Source organism: Acinonyx jubatus, chromosome B3, assembly GCF_027475565.1.
Source record: "Acinonyx jubatus isolate Ajub_Pintada_27869175 chromosome B3, VMU_Ajub_asm_v1.0, whole genome shotgun sequence".
In the NCBI taxonomy this organism is placed as follows: Eukaryota; Metazoa; Chordata; class Mammalia; order Carnivora; family Felidae; genus Acinonyx; species Acinonyx jubatus.
Genome location: NC_069386.1, coordinates 116,078,798 through 116,101,814, shown reverse-complemented (window position 1 = coordinate 116,101,814; position 23,017 = coordinate 116,078,798). Strand labels below are relative to the sequence as shown.

Genomic DNA, 23,017 nt, shown 5'->3' with positions numbered 1-23,017 from the left:
ATTAAAAAGATCTAGATGCTGTCCTCAAAAAGATCATAAAGTTAGCTTTAATACAGGATAACTATTACAACAGAGACATGAACAAAGTGCTGCAGGACTGATCATTCCATGTGGTCAAGAAAGGCAAGGTAAAGATACAATTCCTGAGCAGAAGAGTGACTGTGGTGAATGGAAGGTGAATGGGCTCCAAGCAGACATGACTGTGGGACTGAGGTGTGAAGTTAAAGAGCAAGGCCTACACAGAAAACCAGTGAGTACGCCTGAGCTGGCTGGGAAACAGTCTGTCAGGGCTGCTTGCAGGAAAAGGTTAGGAACAGGTTGTAAAGAACCTCATTTGCCATGCCCAAGGTCTTTAGACTTTGTCCTGTAGACAATAAAAAGTCATAAAAATTGCTGGGGTGCCTGGGCAACTCAGTCAGTTAAGTGTCAACTTCAGCTCAGGTCATGATCTCACGGTTTGTGCGTTCGAGCCCCACGCAGGGCTCTGTGCTGACAACTGGGAGTCTGGAGACTGCCTCGGATTGTGTGTCTCCCTCTCTCTCTCTGCCCTTCCCTAGCTCTTGCTCTCTCTCTCTCTCTCTCTCTCCCCTGCTCTCTCAAAAATAAATAAATAAAATTTATTTATTTATTTTTGGATTTTTATTTATTTATTTTTAGGTTTAGGTTTTTTCCTTTCATGTCTTTTATTTTTATTTATTTATTTTTAATATATGAAATTTATTGTCAAATTGGTTTCCATACAACACCCAGTGCTCATCCCAAAAGATGCCCTCTTCAATGCCCATCACCCACCCTCCCCTCCCTCCCACCCCCCATCAACCACAAATAAATTTTAAAAAATTAATTTAAAAAGTCATAAAAATTGTTAAGGTTGAGGAAGTGACATATTAGATTACGTTTCATTTTGGAGAAACCTGGTAGAGTGATGACGAAAAACAGATGTATAAGAGGTATTTCAGAAGCAGAACTGACCAGGTTTTGTGGCAAATTCCATGTGGATGGTCAGGAAGGAGTCAAGGATGATCCTAGAGGTTTCTAGCATAAGGGACTAGGAAGGTGGTAATGGCACTAACAGAGCAAGGAACACAAGAAGATGGGCAGGCTGGAGGAAAGATAGGTTTATGTGAGGCACCTGCAACCAGGCAGCAAAGTCCAAGGGTAGTTAAGAATACCAAGCCCAAGGGCACCTGGGTGACAATCAGTTGAATGTCTGACTCTTGATTTCGGCTCAGGTTTGAGTTCGAGCCCCTCATCAGGCTCTGCAATGACAGCGCAGAGGCTGCTTGGGATTCTCTCTCTCCTCTCTGCCGCTACCTTGATCACACGCTCTCTCTCAAAATAAAAAAACTCAAAAAAAAAGTTAAAAAAAATTCCAAGCTCAGAAGGGAGTTGGGGGAAGTCATTAGTTTCTATAGTTATGTAAATGGATGAAATCTCAGGGACAGTATATAGATGGAAAGCAGGAACAGTATGGACTTGCTGGTCATTATGTAATGCAACAAGGGGGGGGGGCGCACAAAGGGGGATGATGACCAAGGAGAGAAGTGAATAACCTCTAAACTTCAGCAGCAGGTGATAGGAGAAAAACCAGCCAAAGAGATTAAGAGAATAGGGGGGAGCCTGGGCGGTTCAGTCAGTTAAGTGTTTGACTCTTGATTTCAGCTCAGGCCACGCTCGCACTGCTGGTGGGTTTTCAAGCCCCACAATGGGCTCTGTGCTGGCAGTGCGGATCCTGCTTGGGATTCTCTCCTGCTCCTTCTCTGCTCCTCCCCTGTTCATGCACACTCTGACTCTCGCTCTCTCAAAGTAAATAAGTATTAAAGAAAAAAAGAATGCTACATTAAAAAAAAAAAAAAAGAATAAGGGAGAGGAACCCAGGAACCCAGAAATTCCAGGAACCAATACATCACAGAAGCCAAAGGAGAAGTACATTTCAGAGGTGTCATCAACAGTCAGGCTGTACGAGAAATGAAAAGCCACCGAATTTAGCAGCAGGAAGTTGGCCAATATTTTTACAAAAGTAATAAAGTTAAGAGGGAAGTCAGATCATAAATCATAATAAACTGGGGAATGAATGGAAACTGAGAAATTAAAGGCAATCATTCTTTGAAGCAAAAAAATTTTTAAAAGATGTGACAACAGAAGGGATTCACATTTGAAAACATTTTAGGGGTGTTAGAGATTTGAATGTACTTATCAAGTCACAGTATAGAGTTAGGACTAGTGGAAGAGACTGATGATATAAGCCAGGGAATAGGGTAGGGGATAAATGGGGGGAACAAAGGATCGAGGAGTTGGCCTTACAAAGGAACTGATGCCCTCTACTTCAGCCTGGAGGTCAGGAAGTAACTCTTTGACCTCACAGAGAAAGTATTTATGAAGACTCTCAAACCCTATGAGGAATGGGAAGGAAACTATTCCAAAGCACCAAAGGTAGAAATATATATACCACTCAACAAGAAAGATAATTTTTGCTGAACACACATCACTGGAGTGGCCAAGTCCAGTAGGAAGGAAATGAAGGCTCGGGAAGACAGGGACACAGTGTGACAAGTAGCTGAGGAGCAAAGAGTTGAGGGAATTCATATTTCTATTTTCTCTAAAGGAGGTGATGAAGTCATATGCTGGTAAGAATGTTATGTTTGTGACTAGTGTTCAGCAATACAATTATAACCAACTTAATGGGTCGATTAATGTGCAGAATAAACTAAAATACAAATATGGGTGCCTAGGGGGCTTAGTCTGTTGCGTCCAACTTTGGCTCAGGTCATGATCTTGAGGTTCTGAGTTAGAGACCCACATCAGACTTGTTGCTGTCAGTGCAGAGCCCTCTCGGTTTCAGATTCTCTGTCTCCCTCTCTGCCCCTCCCCAGCCTGCTCTCTCTCTCTCAAAAATAAACATTAAAAAAAAAAACCTAAAATACAAATAATAATAGCTCTCTCTATATAGTATTTGATCATTTACAAAACATGCTCACATCATCTCATTTATTCTTTTCCTATGTTGAAAAAGATTTTGGTAGATGAACACTAAAACAATTTGTTCAAAATCTCAAGTCCAACAGCAGAGGCAGGAATCAAATTGAAGTCTCTTGCTTTTGAAATCTGTTCTTTCTAGGGCACCACAGCTGTCCTATTAGGCTCCATGAACAGTGTAATTGGGTAAGTCTAGCATGAAAGAGGCAATCATAATATGTTCTTTCACAATACTCAACTGGATGTTCCAGTTTATAATGAACGCCAACCCCACCCTGCCCTGCCCTTGAAGCTGATATGGGATGCTAGAGCACTGTCTAATGAACCCTTCCTCTTTATAGTACCTCAGATACTATTCTTAAAACTGACTATAGGTTTTAAATTTTTTTAATAAAATTTATTTAAACAAGTAAAACTTTCATATGGTTCTAAAGTCAAAGAGTATAAGAAGTAAGAAAATCTCCCAGTAACTCTCTACTTAGTTGTCTCATCCTCCAGGTTACCAGTCATTGTTCTCTGCAAATCCTTTCAAAGTTTCTTTATGTATATACAAGCAAATACAATATATATTCTCATTCTGCCTTAACACAGAAATGGTAGCACAATAAATGCACTCTGTATTTTTATTTCTTTGCTTAACTACGGATCTTAGAGATTTTTTTACACACCAGTACATAAAGTACATCCTCATTCCTTGAAAAAAAAAAAAAAACAACTTAAACCAGCTACATAACTAGTGTATGAATGTATCGTAATTTATTAGGCCAATCCCTAAAGACGGACATTTAACTTCCTTCCAACTTTTTGCCATTTACAAACACTGCTACAATGAATTCCCCCTGCAAGTTATTTCACATGTGCGGAACATATTTGTAGGTATAAGTTTTCTGAACTAAAACTGCTGGGTCAAAGTACAAACACATTTGAAGTCCTGATACAATTGCCAAATCCCCCTCCCTACAGGTTGTGCCAATTTAAAGACTCAACAGTATAGAAGAGTTCCTATCTCAACAAGCCCTTGTCAACACAGTAAACTATGAAATGCTTGGCTTTTTACCAATTTGATAGGTTAAATATGGGCTCGCAGTATAATTTTAACTTCTATTTCTTTTATTATTAGGAAAGATGAGCAATTTTTTTTCTATTAACTAAGTATTCATATACTTTGCCATTGGCTTATGCTACTTAGAACCATATTTGGTACTTTGTTTTAGTTTCTAGGTATAATTACTACACTTACTAATTAATTTTTTTAAAAGTGAATGCTCGGGGCGCCTGGATGGCTCGGTCAGTTAAGCTTCCAACTTCAGCTCAGGTCATGATCTCATGGTCTGTGAGTTCGAGCCCCGCGTCGGGCTCTGTGCAGACAGCTCGGAGCCTGGAGCCTGTTTCAGATTCTGTGTCTCCCTCTCTCTCTGCCCCTCCCCTGTTCATGCTCTGCCTCTGTCTCAAAAATAAATAAACGTTAAAAAAAAATTTAAAAAAAAAAGTGAATGCCAGATATATAGAAGACAAAGGACAGATAAGGTATTTGTTCTCATGAACTGATTTCAAACAGGGGGAGAGAGGTAATAAATGTGGGATGGTACTATAACAGGGTGATGTGATAAAAAAATACGTGGGATGGGACTACTTTTAGATAATGTGGTCAGATAATATCTTCCTGAGGAAGTGGTATTTGAGCTGAGACCTGAAGGATGAAAAGATATGAAAGGCCTACTGTAAAGGATGAACTCAGCAGGTCAAGGGGTGTCCAACCCCTGTACATACCGAAGAAAGATGTGGCCTAGTTCCTGGGCGATAACCTCTAAGCCTTTGGAATATCCTGCCTGTTAAGAGTGTTTTTATTTACATGAAGCTTTGGGTCACATTGCTAACAATGTGATCTATGGTGGAAGTCTTGGGCCACAAGGTATCTGCTTGACCTTGGGAGGGGCTGGAGAACTATGGTCAGTCATGTCTACACGACCAACAGCCAATAAAACTCCTGGACACCAAAGCTCAAGTAAGCTTCCTGGTTGGCAATACTCTGCATGTTGTCACATGCTGTTCCTGGAAGAATTAAGTACTGCTCCTCCAACTCCGCTGGGAGAAAACAACTGGAAGCTTGTGCCCGGTATCTCCTGGACTCTGCCCTACATGCATTTTTCTGTCACTAATTTTAATTTGTATCCTTTCTCTATAATAAACTATAACCAGTGAGTATAATAGCTTTTCAGAGTTCTGTGAGGCCTTCTAGCTAATCACTGAACATGAGCATGATCTTGAGGAGCCCCAAATATACTTGTGCATTGAAAACTACAAAATATTTGCTCAGAGAAATTAAAGAGCAAGAGCAAATATAGAAAAATGAGACTACATCAAACTTTAAGACTTCTTTGCATGGAAAAAAAACAATCAACAGAGTAAAAAAGAACCACAGAATGGGAGAAAATATTTGTGAATCATGTATCTGATAAAGGGTAAATATCCAGAATATATTTGGATGTAATGCAACAACGACAAAAAACAAATAATCTCATTTAAAATGGGCAAAAGACTTGAACAGACATTCCTCCAAATAACATAGACAAAAGGCCAACAAGCACATAAAAAGATGTTCAAGGGGCACCTGGGTGGCTAAGTCGGTTACGCTTCCAACTTTGGCTCAGGTCATGAATTCACGGTTCATGAGTTCAAGCCCTGCATCGGGCTCTGTGTTGACAGCTCAGAGCCTGGAGTCTGCTTTGGATTCTGTCTCCCTCTCTCTGCCCCTCCCCGCTCACGTATGTTCTCTTTCAAAAATAAATAAAACATTAAAAAATAGCTTTTGGGGTGCCTGGGTGGCGCAGTCAGTTCAGTGTCTGACTCTTGGTTTGGGCTCAGGTCATGATCTCACAGTTCATGAGTTCAAGCCCCACATTGGGCTCTGGGCTGAAGGCACAGAGCCTGCTTGGGATTCTGTCTCTCCTTCTCTCTGTCCCTCCCTGCTTTTTTTTTTTTTTTTTTTTTTTATTCACTGGGAAACAGAAAGACAGAATGCAAGCAGGGGAGGGGCAGAGAGGAAGGGAGACACAGAATCTGAAGCAGGCTCCAGGCTCTAAGCTATCAGCAGAGCCCGACACGGGGTTTGAACCCACGAAGTGCAGGATCATGACCTGGGCCGAAGTTGGACGCCCAACTGACTGAGCCACCCGGGTGCTCCTGACCCTCTCCCGCTTCTGCCCTCTCCCTGAAAAATAAACTTAAAAAAAAAAGAAAAAAAAAGATGTTCAAGATCACTAATCATTAGGGAAATACAAATCAAAACTACAATGAGATATCATCTTATACCCATTAGGATGGCTACTAACAAAACAGTAACAAATATTAGGATGCAGAGAAACTGAAACCCTTGTGCACTATGGGTAGGAATGTAAAATGGCATGGCATTTATAGACAAAAGATTAAAAACAGAATTATCATATGATCCAGCAACCCTACTTCTGGGTATATATCCAAAATAATTGAAAGCAATATCTTAAAGAGATATTTGCACACCAGTGGTCACTGCAGCATTATTCACAATAGCCAAGACAGAGCTACTCAAATGTCCATCAACAGATAAAGAAAATGTGGTACATATGTATAATGGAATATTATTCAGCCTTAAAAGAGAAGGAAATCTTGTCACATGTTAAAACATGGATGAAACTCTGAGGACATTATACTAAGTGAAACAAGTCACAAAAAGACAAATGTTGTACAATTCTACTTGTTGAAGTATCAAGTATCAATTCAAAAAAACAGAAGGCATAATTGCGATTGCCAGGAGCTGGGGGAAGAGGGAAACGAGGAGTTGTTCTTCAGTGTGTAGAGTTTCAGTTTTACAAGTTGAAAATTTTGTAGAGCTCTGTTGCACCACAATGTGAGTACAGTTAACACTATTGAACGGGACACTTAAAAATGGCTAAGATAGTAAGTTTTAAATTTTGTTATATATTATTTACCACAACTTAAAAAAAAAATGTTTTTGGGAGGGTGCCTGGGTGGCTCAGTTGGTTAAGTGTTCAACTCCTTCTCAGGTTGTGATCTCGTGGCTCATGAGTTCAAGCCCTACATCGGGCTCTGTGCTGACAGCTCCGAGCCTGGAGCCTATTTCAGATTCTGTGTCTCTCTCTCTAACCCCTCTCCCGCTCACGTTCTGTCTCTCTCTCAAAAATAAACATAAAAAATTAAAAAAAAAATTTTTTAAAGACCTAAATAAATGTATGGATACGTTGTGTTCATGGATTGAAAGGCTCATTATTGTTTCTTTTAATTTCTTAATTCTTTATTTTTAATTATTTTTAATTTACATCCAAATTAGCATATAGTGCAACAATGACTTCAGGAGTAGATTCCTTAGTGCCCCTTACCCATTTAACCCATTCCCCCTCCCACAACCCCTCCAGTAACCCTCAGTTTGTTCTCCATATTTATGAGTCTCCTCTGTTTTGTCCCCCTCCCTGATTTTATATTATTTTTGTTTCCCTTCCCTTATGTTCATCTGTTTTGTCTCTTAAAGTCCTCATATGAGTGAAGTCATGATTTTTGTCTTTCTCTAATTTCACTTAGCATAATACCCTCCAGTTCCATCCACGCAGTTGCAAATGGCAAGATTTCATTCTTTTTGATTGCGAGTAATACTCCATTGTATATATATACCACATCTTCTTTATCCATTCATCCGTGGATGGACATTTGGGCTCTTTCCATACTTTGGCTATTGTTGATAGTGCTGCTATAAACATGGGGGTGCATGTGTCCCTTCAAAACAGCACACCTCTATCCCATGGATAAATGCCTACTAGTACAATTGTGAGTCGTAGGGTAGTTCTATTTTTAATTTTTTGAGGAACCTCTATACTGTTTTCCAGAGTGGCTGCACCAGCTTGCATTCCCATCTTTTTTTTTTTTTTTTAATTTTATTTATTTTGAGAGAGAGAGAAAGCGTGAGTGAGGGAGGGGTAGAGAGAGACAAAGAGAGAGAATCCCAAGCAGGATCTGTGCTGGGCTCAAACCCATGAACCACAAGATCATGCCTGAGCCGAAGTCAGATGCTTAACGAACTTAGTCACCCAGGCTCTCCAAGACTCATTACTGTTAAGGTGTCAATTATACCAATACCTCACTCCCAACTGATCTATAGATTCAATGTAATCTCAGTCAAAATTCCAGCAGGATTTTTTGTAGAAACGCTTGCAAAATCCATATGGGAATACAAAGGACCTATGCTATCTGAAACAACTTGCAAAGTTAGAGAACTAATGCTATTTGATTTCAAGACTTCTTATACAGTTACAATAATCAAGAAAATGTAGTGGCACAAAGACCGACAAATAGACCAACAGAACAGACCAGAAAGTCCAGAAATAAAAAGATACATATTTAGACAATTGATTTTTGCCAAAGGTACAAAGGCAATTTGGTGGAGAATTTTTCAACAAATGGTACTGAAACAACTGGAAATCCAAATGGAGAAAAATGAACTTTTTCCATATCTCATATGATGTACAAAAAAATTATACTATACAGACTTAAATATAAAACCTAAAACTGTCAAGTTTCTGGAAGAAAACATACAAACTTTTGAGAACCTGAGTTAAGCAAAGATGTTTTAGATATGACACCCAAAAAAAGGTCTACAAAGGAAAAAACTGATACAAAAGATTTCATCAGTATCTAAACCGACATATTTCCACTTCTCAAAAAACACTGTTAAGAAAATAAAAACGGGGCGCCTGGGTGGCTCAGTCGGTTAAGCGGCTGACTTTGGCTCAGGTTGTGATCTCGCGGTCCGTGAGTTCGAGCCCTGCATCGGGCTCTGTGCTGACAGCTCGAAGCCTGGAGCCTGCTTCTGTTTCTGTGTCTCCCTCTCTCTCTGCCCCTCCCTCGTTCGCGCTCTCTGCCTTTCAAAAATGAATAAATGTTAAAAAAAATTAAAAAAAAAAAAAGAAAGAAAGAAAAGAAAAGAAAAGCACCTAGGTGGCTCAGTTGGCCACCAAGCATCCAGCTTCAGCTCAAGTCATGATCTCATAGTTCCCTAAGTTTGAACCTTGCTTTGGGCTCTCTGCTGTCAGTGAAGAGCCCACTTCAGAACCTCTGTCCCCCTCTCTGCCCCTCCCCCGCTTGCTCTCTCTCAAAAATAAGTATTTAAAAATAAAGAAAAGGAAGCCAGACAAAAAAGTATGTACTGTATGATCTCATCTGTACAAAAGTCTAGGAAGTGAAAACTAGAGTATAGTGACAAAAATTTGATAAGTACTTGCCTGGGGATGAGGAGTAGCTGCGGAGAGGCAAGAGGCAAAGACTGCAAAGGAACACGAGGAACTTTGAGGGTGATTAAGTTCATTGACTGTGGTGGTTGTTTCAAGGATATATTCACATGTCAAAACTTATCAAATCGCATACTTTAAATATGGGTAGTTTACTGAATGCCAATTATACCTCGATAAAGCTGTTCTAAAAAATAAAGGGTCTTTCTCAAAGGGGTGTGTAGGTGCTTTCAAAGTGTTAAATAAGGAGAGTAACATTAGAACTACTAATAGATTTCCAAAATGAAAAATCTTCGCAGCTAAATATTAAGATGATGACTTAGCATTAATTAAAAAAAAAACACTTTTTTATTATGGAAAAAGTTAAAACAAATACTGTCAGAAATGTAAAATGAAGTCCCATGTGCCCTTCACTCAGCTTCAATTATTAACTCATGGCTAATCTTATTTCATCTATTTTCCCATACATCCTGCCCCTGTGTATGAGGCAAATTTGGATGCATCATTTCATTCAGAGATATTTTAGCACAGACTTCTAAAAGATAAAAAACATATAGGCCTTTTGTGTGTGTAGCTTGGTAGGTCATTTCTATCTTTAAAAATAGACTTTACTCTTTAGAGCAATTTTAGGTTCACAGCAAAACTGAGCAGAAAGTACAGAGTTCATAGGGCCGTTGGATGACTCAGTTGGCTAAACCTCTGACTCTTGATTTTGACTCAGGTCTATTATCTCACAGTTAGGGGATTGAGCCCCAGGTCGGCTCTGTGCTGACATCGTGGAGCCTGCTGGGAATTCTCCCTCTCCTTCTTTCTCTGTCCCTCCCCAACCAGCCCCCATGTGCCGGTGCACACATGCTCTCTCAAAATAAACATAAAAAAACAAAGTACAGAGTTTACATATACCCCTTGCCCTCACACAGCCTTTCTACCCCATCAACATCCTATACCAGAGTGTACAATCAATGAATGCACATTAACATGTCACTATCACCCAAAGTCCATAGTTTACATTAAGGTTTAGTCTTGTGTCACACATTCCATGGGTTTTGAAAAATGTATAATAATATGTATCCACCATAGTATCATATAGAATAGTTTCACTGTCCTAAAAATCCTCTATATTCTGTTTATTTATCTCTCTCTCCCTACTACAACTCTGGGAAACCACTGATTTTTTTTTTTTTTTTTACCGCCTCCATAGTTTTGCCTTTAAAAGCTATTTTCGGGGGGGGCGTGGGTGGCTCAGTCAGTTAGGCGTCCGACTTCAGGTAAAGTCATGATCTCATGGTTCATGGGTTTGAGCCCTCCATCGGGCTCTGTCCTGACTGACAGCTCAGAGCCTAGATAGAGCCTGCTTCAGATTCTGTGTCTCCCTCTCTCGCTGCCCCTCCCTTGCTTGTGCTCTGTTTCTCCAAAATAAATAAGTGCTAAAAAAAAAATTTTAAAGCTACTTTTAAGGTTCAGAAAAACAAGTGCTATAGCCATTATAAATGCTTTCATTTCAGTGGCAGAGGGAAGGATTACTCACTATATAAATGTTGTAAGTGTCAGGGAGGGTGGGGTCCTTTGGGAAATGGTAAGTATGTGGGAAGTGAGTTCCTATGAAGCCAGATTCCCCACATCTCCTACACGATAAACTCAGAGGCTTTGTTTTAATTCCTTCTCCCTTCTCCTTACTTCAGAACAGGATGCAAGTACAAGTCCAGCCACCCAAGGCATGTGAATCCTCAAACAGGGAGAATACTTCTCAAGCAGCAAAAATTGTGGAGGTATTTTTAATTCAGTGTAGTGCTTGTTTTGTTTTGAACCTTGTTTTCTGTCTGCTTTTTTTTTTTTTTTTTTTTTTAAGAGCGAGAGCATTTGCGCAAGCCAGCAGGGGAGAGGGGCCAACGGAGAGAGGAAATCCCAAGCAGGCTCCAGGCTCAGCACAGAGCCCAACACAGGGCTCAATCCCATGACCCTGGGATCATGACCTGAGCCAAAATCAAGAGTCTTGGACACTCAACCAACTAAGGCACCCCTGCTTTTTTTTTCTTTAAGTTTTACTATTGTAATTAAAAGATTATACTTAGGGGGTGCCTGGGTGCTCAGTCGGCTGAGCATCCAACTTCAGCTCAGATCATGACCTCAGGGTACCTGGGTTCAAGCCCCATGTTGGGCTCTGTGCTGACAGCTCAGAGCCTGGAACCTGTTTTGGATTCTGTGTCTCCCTCTCTCTCTGCCCCTTCCTGGCTTGTGTGCTCACTCACGTGCTCTCTCTCTCAAAAATAAATAAATCAACTTAAAAAAAAAAAGCCTACTATTAACCATTACCTTACACTACTGATTGGATAAGCCATAAGTAACACACGATTGAAATTATCTCAAAATTCTCACTGTTACACATAATGCTTCAACAAATATGCTTGTCTACATTTCTTGGCACTCTTATGGTAATATTTGTATAACATAAATTTCCAAAAGTGGAAATCCTAGGTCAAAATGTGTGTACATTTTTAGACTTAACTGCCAAATTATCTCCAAAAGGCCTATGTATTTGCAGACTCAATTGACAACTTGCTTCCAAATAAACAGAAACTAGGGCGCCTGGGTGGCTTAATCTGGTAAGCATCCAACTTCGACTCAGGTCACGACCTTGCAGTTCATGAGTTCAAGCCCCATGTCAGGCTCTGTGCTGACAGCTCAGAGCCTGGAGCCTGCTTTAGATTCTGTGCCTCCCTGTCTCTCTGCCCCTCACCTGCTTGCATGTGGTCTCTCTCTCTCAAAAATAAACATCAAAAAAAATTAACCAAATAAACACAAATTAAACTCCCATGAGCAACACATGAGGATGCCTATCTCCCCATATCTTTAGTAGCAAGGAGTTTCTTTTATTTTTTTTTACGTTATCTCTACCCCCAACATGGGGCTTGAACTGACAACCCAGGGTTGCATGCTCTACTCACTGAGCCAGCAAGGCACCCCATAGTGGGTTTCAATCCTTGCTCACTGATAGGTGAAAAATGAAAAGTTTTCACTTCTGTGTTTCTTATTATTAAGGTTGATCAACTAGTCTTTTCATATATTTACAGACATTAATATTTCTTCTTATATTAGTATTGTTCAAATCCTTTGGCCATGCTGTTACTGAATTGTTCATATTTCTTTTGACTTCATAAGAATTCTTTGTACATTAAGGTGTATCTGTCATTATGCATTATCAGCATAATAATAATTTGTCCAGTTTATTTTTTTCTTTTTTTTGTTTGTTTCTATTTGTTTTGGTTTTGCCCAGTTTATTTTTTTACTTTATTCATGGCAGTTATTGCCACACTTAAGTGTATAATTTTATATTGCTGGGGCGCCTGGGTGGCTCAGTTGGTTAAGCGTCGAACTTTGGCATAGGTCACAATCTCACCGTTCGAGAGTTCGAGCCCTGCACTGACAGCACAGAGCCTGCTTGGATCCTCTCTCCCTCTCTCTCCTATCCCTCTCAAAAATAAACATGAAGAGAAGAGAAGAGAAGAGAAGAGAAGAGAAGAGAAGAGAAGAGAAGAGAAGAGAAGAGAAGAGAAGAGAAGAGAAGAGAAATGAGGTTAGTTCTATCAGTCTATGATTTGCTAACAACTTAATAAAGTTCTTCACATTTAATGTTTTGAATTTAAAAAAGATAATGCAGAAAACCTTTATTTTTAAAGACTAAACATGCTGTAATTTTATAAATTTAGCAACTGACATAAGTACGCTTCAGCAATTGCTTTATATAGAGAATCATTATTGATCTTTCAATGGATTACTACTTTAAGGTTTCTATTTTATTTATTTCTATTTCATTTACAAAGGACTGACATTTTCTAGTGTAAATCAAAAAGGCTGTTGACAATTTATTTCTTTAAGGTCTAGAAAATTTAGGTCAGAATAAAGGAACATGAATAAAAATTCCAAAATACCATTTATGAATCTTATCATTTTTCTCTGATGTCACTTTCCCTTCATTTCTTTACCTAAATAATTCGTTCTCAAACCCCAGACCGAAAGCACTGGCAAATTCTGAGAATGGATCAGAAACGCAAACTCTGTGACCCTATCTCAGACTTACAGAATCAGTAACTTTGGGGTTGGGAGTCAAATAATTTTTATTAACAGTTCTTCCAGAGGATTCCAATGCACAAGAAGGTTTGAAACTCCCTGCTCCAATATACATTTTAATTTTTTTTAATATTTTTTAATTTTATTTTTGAGACACAGAGAGAGCATGAGCAGGGGAGGGGCAGAGAGAAAGGGAGACACAGAATCCGAAGCAGGCTCCAGGCTCTGAGCTGTCAGCACAGAGCCAGATGCGGGGGCTCGAACTCATGGAGTGTGAGATCATGACCTGAGCTGAAGTCGGATGCTCAACCGACTGAGCCACCCAGGCGCCCCTCTAATATATGTTTTAAAAAGGCTAATCAACAATATAAAAAAATCCTAGACTTACTCTAAAAAATTCTTCTATGTTTTAGAAAAACTAAGGTCTCAGCTAATCCACATAAAAGATGTAAATCTACACCAACTCAAAACATGAATTTTCACTATTCTGAAGTTTATACTTTCAATTTCCTCTAGTTCCAGTATATTCCTGTCACATCAGATGAAATGGAGGCTTCTGGCAAAAAACGATGACAAGTCAAGGAAAAAGAGCTCTACTCATCAAAATTTTGCACCAGAAAAAACATTACAAACTATTTTAACAGGTACAGTAAAAGTAAACCTAAGGATTATGACAGATCACAAACTACAGAAAAAGGCCCAAATAATGTTCTTGTTAGAGCTACTTTAATATCCAAACTATACAATACATTTAGGAAACCAAGAACTTCAACTATTTCACAACTTGTAAGCTTTGGCCTCTGTCAGAAATAGTTGACTCATTAGCTAGCTTCTAGAGATGGTGAGTAAACTAATGGAAAAAAAGTAAAAACTTTTGATAGAATGCCACTTCTAAGTAAGCAAGGCAAACTTTCTTGAGGGAAAAAGAATAAAATGAATTCTCCACTTAGCTCCTGTGACATACCAAACTACCTTTTTTTAATGTTTATTTACTTATTGAGAGAGAGAGGGAGAAAAGAGAGAGAGAGAAGGGCAGAGAAAAAAAGGGAGAGAGAGAATCCCAAGCAGGCTCCGTGTTTACAGTACGGCTGACAGCGCCAGTGCAGGCCTTGAGCATGCGAACCAGGAGACCCTGGGATCACGACCTGAGCCGAAATCAAGAGTCAGACGCTCAACAGACTGAGCCACCCAGGCACCCCAAAACTTACTATTTTTTAAGGAAAATTTTCTAAAATGCATTGTAAACATTTCAGTCTTTTAAACTGGAGACCGACAAACATACCTCGAGGGCATAATGTAATATATGGCGATCAATACAGGCGCTTTCAAAGACCCAATGCTAGCATGCTGTTTTAGTTTCTTTTACATCAGTTGCTCTAACTCTCCTACTACTCTTACTCACTCATCACAGAGAACCTTGAATGCTTCTCCCCTTTCCATAGATATTCCTCAAATAGCACACTGTCCTTTTGCAACTTTTCTTCACATTCAAAAACTTCTTTTAAAAATAATTTTCTAGGGTCGTCTGGGTGGCTCAGTCAGTTAAGCGTACGACTTTGGCTCAGGTCATGATCTCATGGCTCGTGAGTTCGAGCCCCACGTTGGGCTCTGTGCTGACAGCTCAAGAGCTGGAGCCTGCTTCGGACTCTGTGTCTCCCTTTCACTCTGCCCCTCCCACACTCATACTCTCTCTCTCTCTCCCTCAAAAATAAACATTAAAAAAAATTTTTTTTTTTTAAAGACAACTAGTAGAAAAATGGGCAAAGAACATAAACAGGCAATTCGCAGAAGAGGAAATGCAAATGGCCAATAAGCATAAGGAAAAAAGTTCTACCTTATTAGAAACTAGGAAAATACAATTAAAGTAACCTGAGGAGTCATTTCAAACCCATCCAACTGATACACATGAAGTCAGACAATACCAAAAACTGGCCAGGATATAAAAGAATGAAAACTGCTGTATGCTCTTGATATATAACCACTTCAGAAAACATACTGGCAAACTCTAATACAATGTAAGATCCATATACCCAATCATAGTGATTATCATTGAGAAGCTCTTACATGTGCAGAAGGATTAATGAATAAGAGTATCATTGCAACACTGCTGGTTGAAACTATTAAATATTTATAAACAAAAACTAGATCATTTTTATATGTTCACAAAATAAATAAAAAACGAATGAACTAGAGCTTTATGCATCTATATATACATAAATTCCAAAAACAGGTCTCTTCTGCAACATGTACTTATGCATTTCAAAAATGTGGGAATTTTCTTCTACAACTTTCACATACACACATATATTTCATACACAGTTTTAAAACCTGCAAAGTGGTGATATATTAAATATCGCTTATGTTCATAAATATAGTAAGCATGACAAACACTAAATTCGGGATAGGAACTAAAGGCCAGGAAAATAAGAAGGGGAATATGGGAGAGAGGCTCCAATTTTATCTTTAATTTTTTTCTGTTATATAATTAGACCATCTGTCCAAATTAATTGCAAATTTTGTTTAGTTTGGTGAGGATTTCATTTCACGTACGATCAATATATAACAGAAACAGAAAAACCTTAGTGAAAATACTCTTCAAAATTAACAAAGTATACAAAGCAAACATGACAAGACATTAAAGTTTAATAAAGTTGGGTGGTAGGTAAATGGGTACTTATTACATTATTTGTCATACTTCCTGCATACGCTTAAAATATTTCATATTAAAAATTTCAGAAATAAACATTTGGATTAAAACAAGACCACAATTTTTCAGCTCTCTTGACTAATCTCATCAAACTCTAACTCCCTTCACTGTGAATGAGATTACCCATAGCTGACAAAAGGAAAACCTCTTTTCTGGGCTAAGGCAGCCCATCATCTATCTGCTAAGGATGGAGGAATGAAGTCATGGGCAACATTTTGTTTCTGGAAAGACAGAAATGTTTTAAATGTTATCTTCTACTTGAACACTAACGATATACCATTGCAATTATACTTGAAGTTACACAACAAAGTCATCTAACTGAGTAAGACTGGGTTAATCAGATCCAAATGATTTTAATTTCATTATACTTCTCATAGGGTAATCACCTTGATCTTATTTTCTCAGGACTGTCCCAGTTTTAAAACTGAAAGCCCTGTGTTCCAGGGACCTCTCGGTCTTGGGCATACCAGGACAGTTGGCCACCCTAACTCCTTGTCACAGCGAAACTTAGGAGAGAGAATTTATCTAATAAACCATCTTAATTATGCAGATGGGAAAAATGAGGTACTAAGAAATTAAGTGAATTAAACCAACTTACAAACAGCTGTTTCAAATTACACCTGGATGAGAGTTTTTTCCTTTAAAGGGCCTATTTATAGGTCACTCAGCCACAACCGCTAATTGCCAATTCATCACTGTTCCTGAATCCTCATAGGTCCCCCAAACCCAAAGGATTGCCCCATAAGTTCAAGACTACAGATGCTCCTGATGTTGGAGGAAGAGAAAGAGTAAAGGAATAGAAGTCCATTTTTTACACTGATATCTGAATAAATTCTGTAAGAAAGTTACTTTCCTTCTAGTTTCAAAAATATGTTTAAATGAATGTTCATTTATTTTTATAATATTTAAAATAACCTATATGCACACTCTAGGGGATATATTGTCATAGATAAGCACCTTAACAGAACATTTTAATAGCACTTTAATTCAGAGGCCCTAAATATATGGCCCTAAAACTAAATAATGTTTGTGACAGTATCTAGCACAGGGTCTAACTCACTGAAGACATTCAATATGTTAGTTTCCTTTCCTGAGCAGCATGGAAAGACTGAAACTTTCCACATCTCTCAATTTCCTTGTGATGCTTCTAAACTAGCCACTGAGCAAATAAAGAAATAAGCCTGATAAGGACTTTTGATGCCTGCAGAGGCTTGTCTTCATGTGCTTGTATCTAACAAATCCACTCTCCAAGAGGGGAAATAAAAGAGCTGCTTTCAATTAATCCACAAAAAGTCATCTACATTCAATTTAAAATTTGGACTTACCCCCATTTTTTCATAACCAACCAAAGCATGTACACAATGGCTTCTTTATAGCAAAAAAAAAAAAAAACTTAACAATGAGATTCTTTTCCTTTTTGGTTTTGTTTTGTTTCAAGTACACTGGTGCAAAATGAATACACAAGACTTCGTATTTTCCTTCCCCAGAATTTTTTCATACAATATCTCCTTTTAGTATTGTAACATTTTCCTGGGGTAAGAGATAGTTGTAAGAACAGAAAGAACACTGGAGGAAGCTTGACATTACAAAGCACAGTTTTATGTACCAGGTTTGTCCTATAATTTTCTATGTGATCTTGGACAAGCATTTAAACTGCAAAATGGGAATAATACCTATCCCATGGTAACTGGAAAGTATGAGAATGTATACAGAAGATATTTGTAAGCTGCAGAAGACATTTTTAAGAAGATAAACAAAAGATAAACTTATTTGATATCCCATAATCAATGGCAGCGCTAAAATTAAATAAATCAGGCCTGGTTTTCTAGGCAGTGGTCCCCTAAAAGATCTGGAAGGTACCATTGACAACATTAGCACTAAGACTTGCTAAAATTACACGAGTACATGTAATTATCAATAAAAATCCCATGTCAACTGTAACTCCTCTACAGCACCCTTTATTTCAATTTATCAATTACTAAGGTATAAAACAAGGCAGACAAAAAATATATATATATATACCATGAAAGCCCCACAAAACCTGAGTGTGAGGGATGTAAGTAATACTGCATTAACAATGGAGAGCTAACTATGTGCCAAGCACCATTCCCACAGCTGGGGATACAGGGTTACACAGTAAAGGGAGGCAGATAAACACATTAACAAGTTAGTAGACAGTATGGTAGAAATGCTGATATGTGCTATGCACAAGTAAAGCATGGAAGGGTATAAGGGGTAGTAGGGTGGGGAAGGGGAGTAGAGGAAGGAAAGGCCTCACTGATAGGGTGACTCATGAGGTGACCTAAATAAAGCAAGTGAAGAAAGCCATCTGAGAAGAATGGGAGAATAATCCAGGACCCAGAGACAGAAATGAGGAAGCAGTGAGTAAGGGAGAGGTTAATAAGAGATAAGACAGAGATGGGGGCAAAGGAAAAGAATCCGGTCAAGACCTCAGACCTGATTTTTTCTGAGATAAGATACCTTTGGAAGGTTTGGAACAAATAGGTGACATATAACTGTGTTGTTGTTGTTGTTTTTCCCCAAAATTTGTTAGTGGTGGAATCTTTTGTTCAAATGGATACACAGAAGATCAATATGTAAAAAGATACGATAGGAGCTGCTCTAGTTAAGGAAGGGGTACCCAGAAACTAAGTTGGGACTGTCCCCCATTTTCCCTCTCCCTACTCTGAAGTTTTACAAAGTCTGTGGCATTGAAACTACCAAGGAACTTCATAATCTGGTCTCATGCTAACTTTTCAAAAATCTATTCCGGGGAGGGGCGCCTGGGTGGCTCAGTCAGTTAAGCTTCCGACTTCGGCTCAGGTCATGATCTCGCAGTTGGTGAGTTCGAGCCCCGCGTCAGGCTCTGTGCTGACAGCTCAGAGCCTGGCACCTGTTCCAGATTCTGTCTCCCCTTCTCTCTGTCCCTCTCTGGCTCATGCTCTGTCTCTCTCAAAAATAAATAAACATTAAAAAAATTTTTTTTGGTTTAAATCCATTCCAGGGAAATAGCAAAAAGGAGCATATCGAGCTGCTGTTAGAAACATGTTTCCACAAAAACCAGTGTTTGTAACACCCATTATCAACCAAGAACTGAGGTAAAAACTCTTCTCCTCTCCCTTCCTTCACACACCCCTCGGACTACATACTACCCTTTACAGCTTGTGTTCCCTTTTAGGGCTTCCCCTGATAATTATTTTAACTTGATCTCACTTGATTAAAAATGTTCTGGCAGTACAGTGTGACCTGCCTCTGATGACATATCTCTGGATACAGCTTCCCTGTCTATTTATATTTTAGGAAAATTCTTCCTCCACTAGTGTTATTTCTTCTATCAGTGATGATAGAAGTTTTCTCTACTCTAATCCTACCCATTCATCAAAGAATATTTTGTGAAGCCTTCCTCCTCACATTTTGACCCTTAATTGGAATCCTAAATCTTAGTGTGAAGGGCACTTCCAGGCCATCTAGTTAGTGCTCTAGCTCATTGCTCATTCCACAGACTAACTCTCTGCAGATGTGGTTGGTAGTTTTCCAGCCTTCTCTGGAACTGCTTTTAGTGACAAACACAATAAGCCACAAGGCAGTCCGCACCCTTTCAGATGTACAACAAATTATGAGATAATTCTTTTTTATTGACCCAGAACCTGTTTCCTTCCACCACTGGTTCTGCTCTCTGGTTCTAACAGGGGAAAGTCTGATCCCACCCCACCCGACCTGACCCCTCACAGCCTGCATAGCTTATTGTTGGCCTTCTATGTTCCCCCATTCTGGCTCCATCTCTAAAAATCCTACCAATTTCCCAGCTATCTCACAGTCCATCTGTGGGATCTACATTCAATCTGTAATGATTAGCTAACAGAGTTGCAGGCAGGTTGGACATCTGTGTCTCATAACACTAATTACACCCCTTTCTTGATTCTCTCCTTTGAACTCTTTTTTTTAATGTTTATGTTTATTTTTGAGAGAGAGAGCAAGCATGAGCAAGGAGGGGCAGAGAGAGGGAGATACAGAATCTGAAGTAGGTTCCAGGCTCCAAGCTGTCACCGCAGAGCCCAACTTGGGGCTCAAACCCATGAACTGTGAGATCATGACCTGAGCCAAAGAAGGATGCTTAACCGACTAAGCCACCCAGGTGCCCCTCCTTTGAACTCTCTTAGGATTTCTACACTCAGTCTTGCATTCATCACTGTGCATTCTCCCAATGAGCATTTACTGGGCACTGTCAGGAACCATGCCGGGCACTGAAAAAATAAAAGTAAATAAAATGTACTCGGCCCATGGAAGAGTAAGAGTAAGTTAATGTAAAATAACAAATAGCTGGGGAAGTTGGAGAGGCTTTAATAGAGGAGGCAATATCTGAGGCAGGGAGAAACTATATTAACACCTACGTCTCACACAGCCTTGTGTCCCAGCACTAAATGGTACAATGCTTTGCCCTCAGTTGAAGTTCAGCAAACAGGTAAATTTGATAAAGCAGAAAAAGCATGCTCAGTCCCCTCAGCCTCTCTTGGAAATGAGGGAAGGTGGTCACTGAATCCATAGTCTGGCAAGGGCAGTTTCAGGGGTTGACACTGTACCTGGCTACGTACAGTATTGCTCAGGTGGTTGTCCTCGGACATCTGTGCATTCTGGAAGTAAGACAAGGGTGCAGGTAGCTCTGTCATTGGAGCAAGCGTATAGAAATACTTTTTCACAGAAAACAAAACCTCTTGGGGTTCTGAAAAAGGAAAAAGAAAACAATCCTTTGTGCGTTACAATTATACTTTTATTTTCAAACACTTCCATAAATTACATTCAGCCAAAACAAACCTTTCTTTCATGTGTTCTCCTCCAAGCCAAGCTTTCTAAGGACCTCTCAGGCTGCTGTCATTTGCAGGCTCCCGGACCAGGTCTGAAATAGGATTTTACCAGGTCACCCAGAGTTGATCAAACCCTTGTAAATCTATTCACATGAATCAAACACTTATAATACCAATTTGTAAACCAGAAATGTATTAATCTGCCATCAACTTCAAGTGACAAACTTTTGTCAGTTTGGTAATGAGTAAATCTACTTGAGAAACCAAGTATTTTCAATCACAAATATATCTAATGATTTCAGACTTAGAGCAAAGGGACCTAAATGATATTAAAGAATGTTCTCTTCAACATTCCTTTTCCTATGATGACTAATCCAAATTAACCTTTCTATCTCTGTAAAATTGTCTAGGGCTTTTAATTTTGCAAAATTCTCTTTGTCGTCTCATTTATCCTTACCACAATGCCCCCAAGCCAGGGGAAGCAGGTAACATACCCATTTTACAAAAGCAGAAGAGGACCTAAGTTCAGCGACTTGCTTAAAATCACACAACTGGGCAGACCAGGACAAAAATCACAGACTCCTAACTCCCAGCCTTAGATCTCTCCTTTGCATCCAGGCCCAGCTTTATTTACACATTCCATTCGGTCTCCCAGAGTTCACCCTGGGGGGGGGGGGACACATTCCCATTTGCCTGTCTGCCTTAATTTCCATCAGCCAATATTTTTATTTCAACTTCCCTTTTCATAGAAAGTCTTCAGAAATACAGAAGGAAAAACAGATCTGTTTGTATACCTAAGCAGTATTCTCATTTACACACAGTAAGACATTACCACTTACACACTCATACGAAAGTATTTTGTCAATGTCCGGTTTCATTTTCACTTTCAACTTGGGTATCCTCTACCCTGTAAATACTCTACTTTTTACATTCTAGTGATTTTTCATCAAAAACACCGAAGGCAGATTAAAAACACACACACAGAAAGTAATTTTCTCTAGTACCGAGTTCAAATTAACCCTTAATTACCTATACCTAGATCATTTAAATCATGACAAATTTTTAATCAAGGTATGCTTCCCTCCTATCCTACATACTTTTAAATACCATGCCAACCTTTGTCCTCCCTTCCAGCTTCAGCCCATGGGTAGCTGACATGAAATCAGGGGACTGCAAATGAATATTAACTAAATAAGAAATAACTAATGTAAATTTGTTTTAAAAATAAACATACAAATAGAGACAACAGTCACCTTTATGGTGGTTATTTACTCAAAGTGGATATTTGGGAAGTTTTTGCGAGTATTGGTAATGTTTTGTTTCTTGATCTGGGTGCTAGTTACACAGGGATTTCAGTCTGTGAAAACGCACTCAGCTCTGTACCTATGATGGTGCACATTTCTATATGCTTCAATTTAAAAATTCAGAGATTTTTGTGGAAGTAAACCTACATTTATGGTTATTCATACCATTGGTCCTGTCTCTTAAAACGAATAAAATTAAGACTTGGCAACATGTATGTTAGCTTACCTAAAAGAGAGCTGCATGCCAATAGAACAGATATATTTTTTATAAGTCCAATAAACATTCAAAGTAAATATTCTGATCTATGCTTCTAAGATATTTTAAAGTTGACTATCTCATTGAAATTTTAACATTAATGTAGCATTAATGATCAGCAAACAGAGCACATATTATTCCCTTCTTTCCCACAAAAACATCCAGTATAGTACCTATCACCTCAGCTAACCCAGAAATGCCAGAGGATGGCAAACAGAAAAAGCTACAAGTTGGTCACTTCCACTGATTGCCTGCTATACCAGATCATTTGAAGTATAGCTCTATTACAGAAAAACCTTCAGAAATCTGTCATTAATATTCTCATATAATCCCTCAGAAACAAAATAACAAATAAATAAGAGAGTGTTAGCCAAATGAAACAAGCAAAATACAAGAAGGGGCCATGCGGGCAAAAATAAATAAAAAGTAAGTAAAGTATATTACCAGATAAAACAGGAAAAGAAAAGTGATTGTCTATTTACTAAATAGTAGTTTACTGGCTTTTTTTTTTTTTTAACATTCATTTTTTTATTTTGAGAGAGAGAGCCGCGAGCGGGGAAAAAGGCAGAGAGCAAGCTCTCGCTGTCAGCACAGAGCCCAACTGGGGCTCAAACTCACTAACTGTGAGA

General features: G+C 38.9%; 1 protein-coding gene across 3 annotated transcripts in view; it reads right to left on the bottom strand.

Moving 5' to 3' along the window:
* Positions 1-23,017, bottom strand: part of PSEN1 (presenilin 1) — a 74,362-nt gene that overhangs the window by 44,077 nt on the left and 7,268 nt on the right. The window contains exons 2-3 of one of the 3 annotated variants that reach the window (XM_015071685.3): positions 20,839-20,920; positions 20,607-20,746 (exon numbers count right to left, since the gene is read on the bottom strand). In XM_015071685.3, coding sequence (XP_014927171.2) covers positions 20,607-20,693 — 87 coding nt within the window. In that variant the 5' untranslated portion in view covers positions 20,694-20,746; positions 20,839-20,920. The remainder of the gene's footprint in view (positions 1-20,606; positions 20,747-20,838; positions 20,921-23,017) is intronic. The other 2 variants (XM_015071686.3, XM_027066095.2) reach the window with 2 other exon arrangements.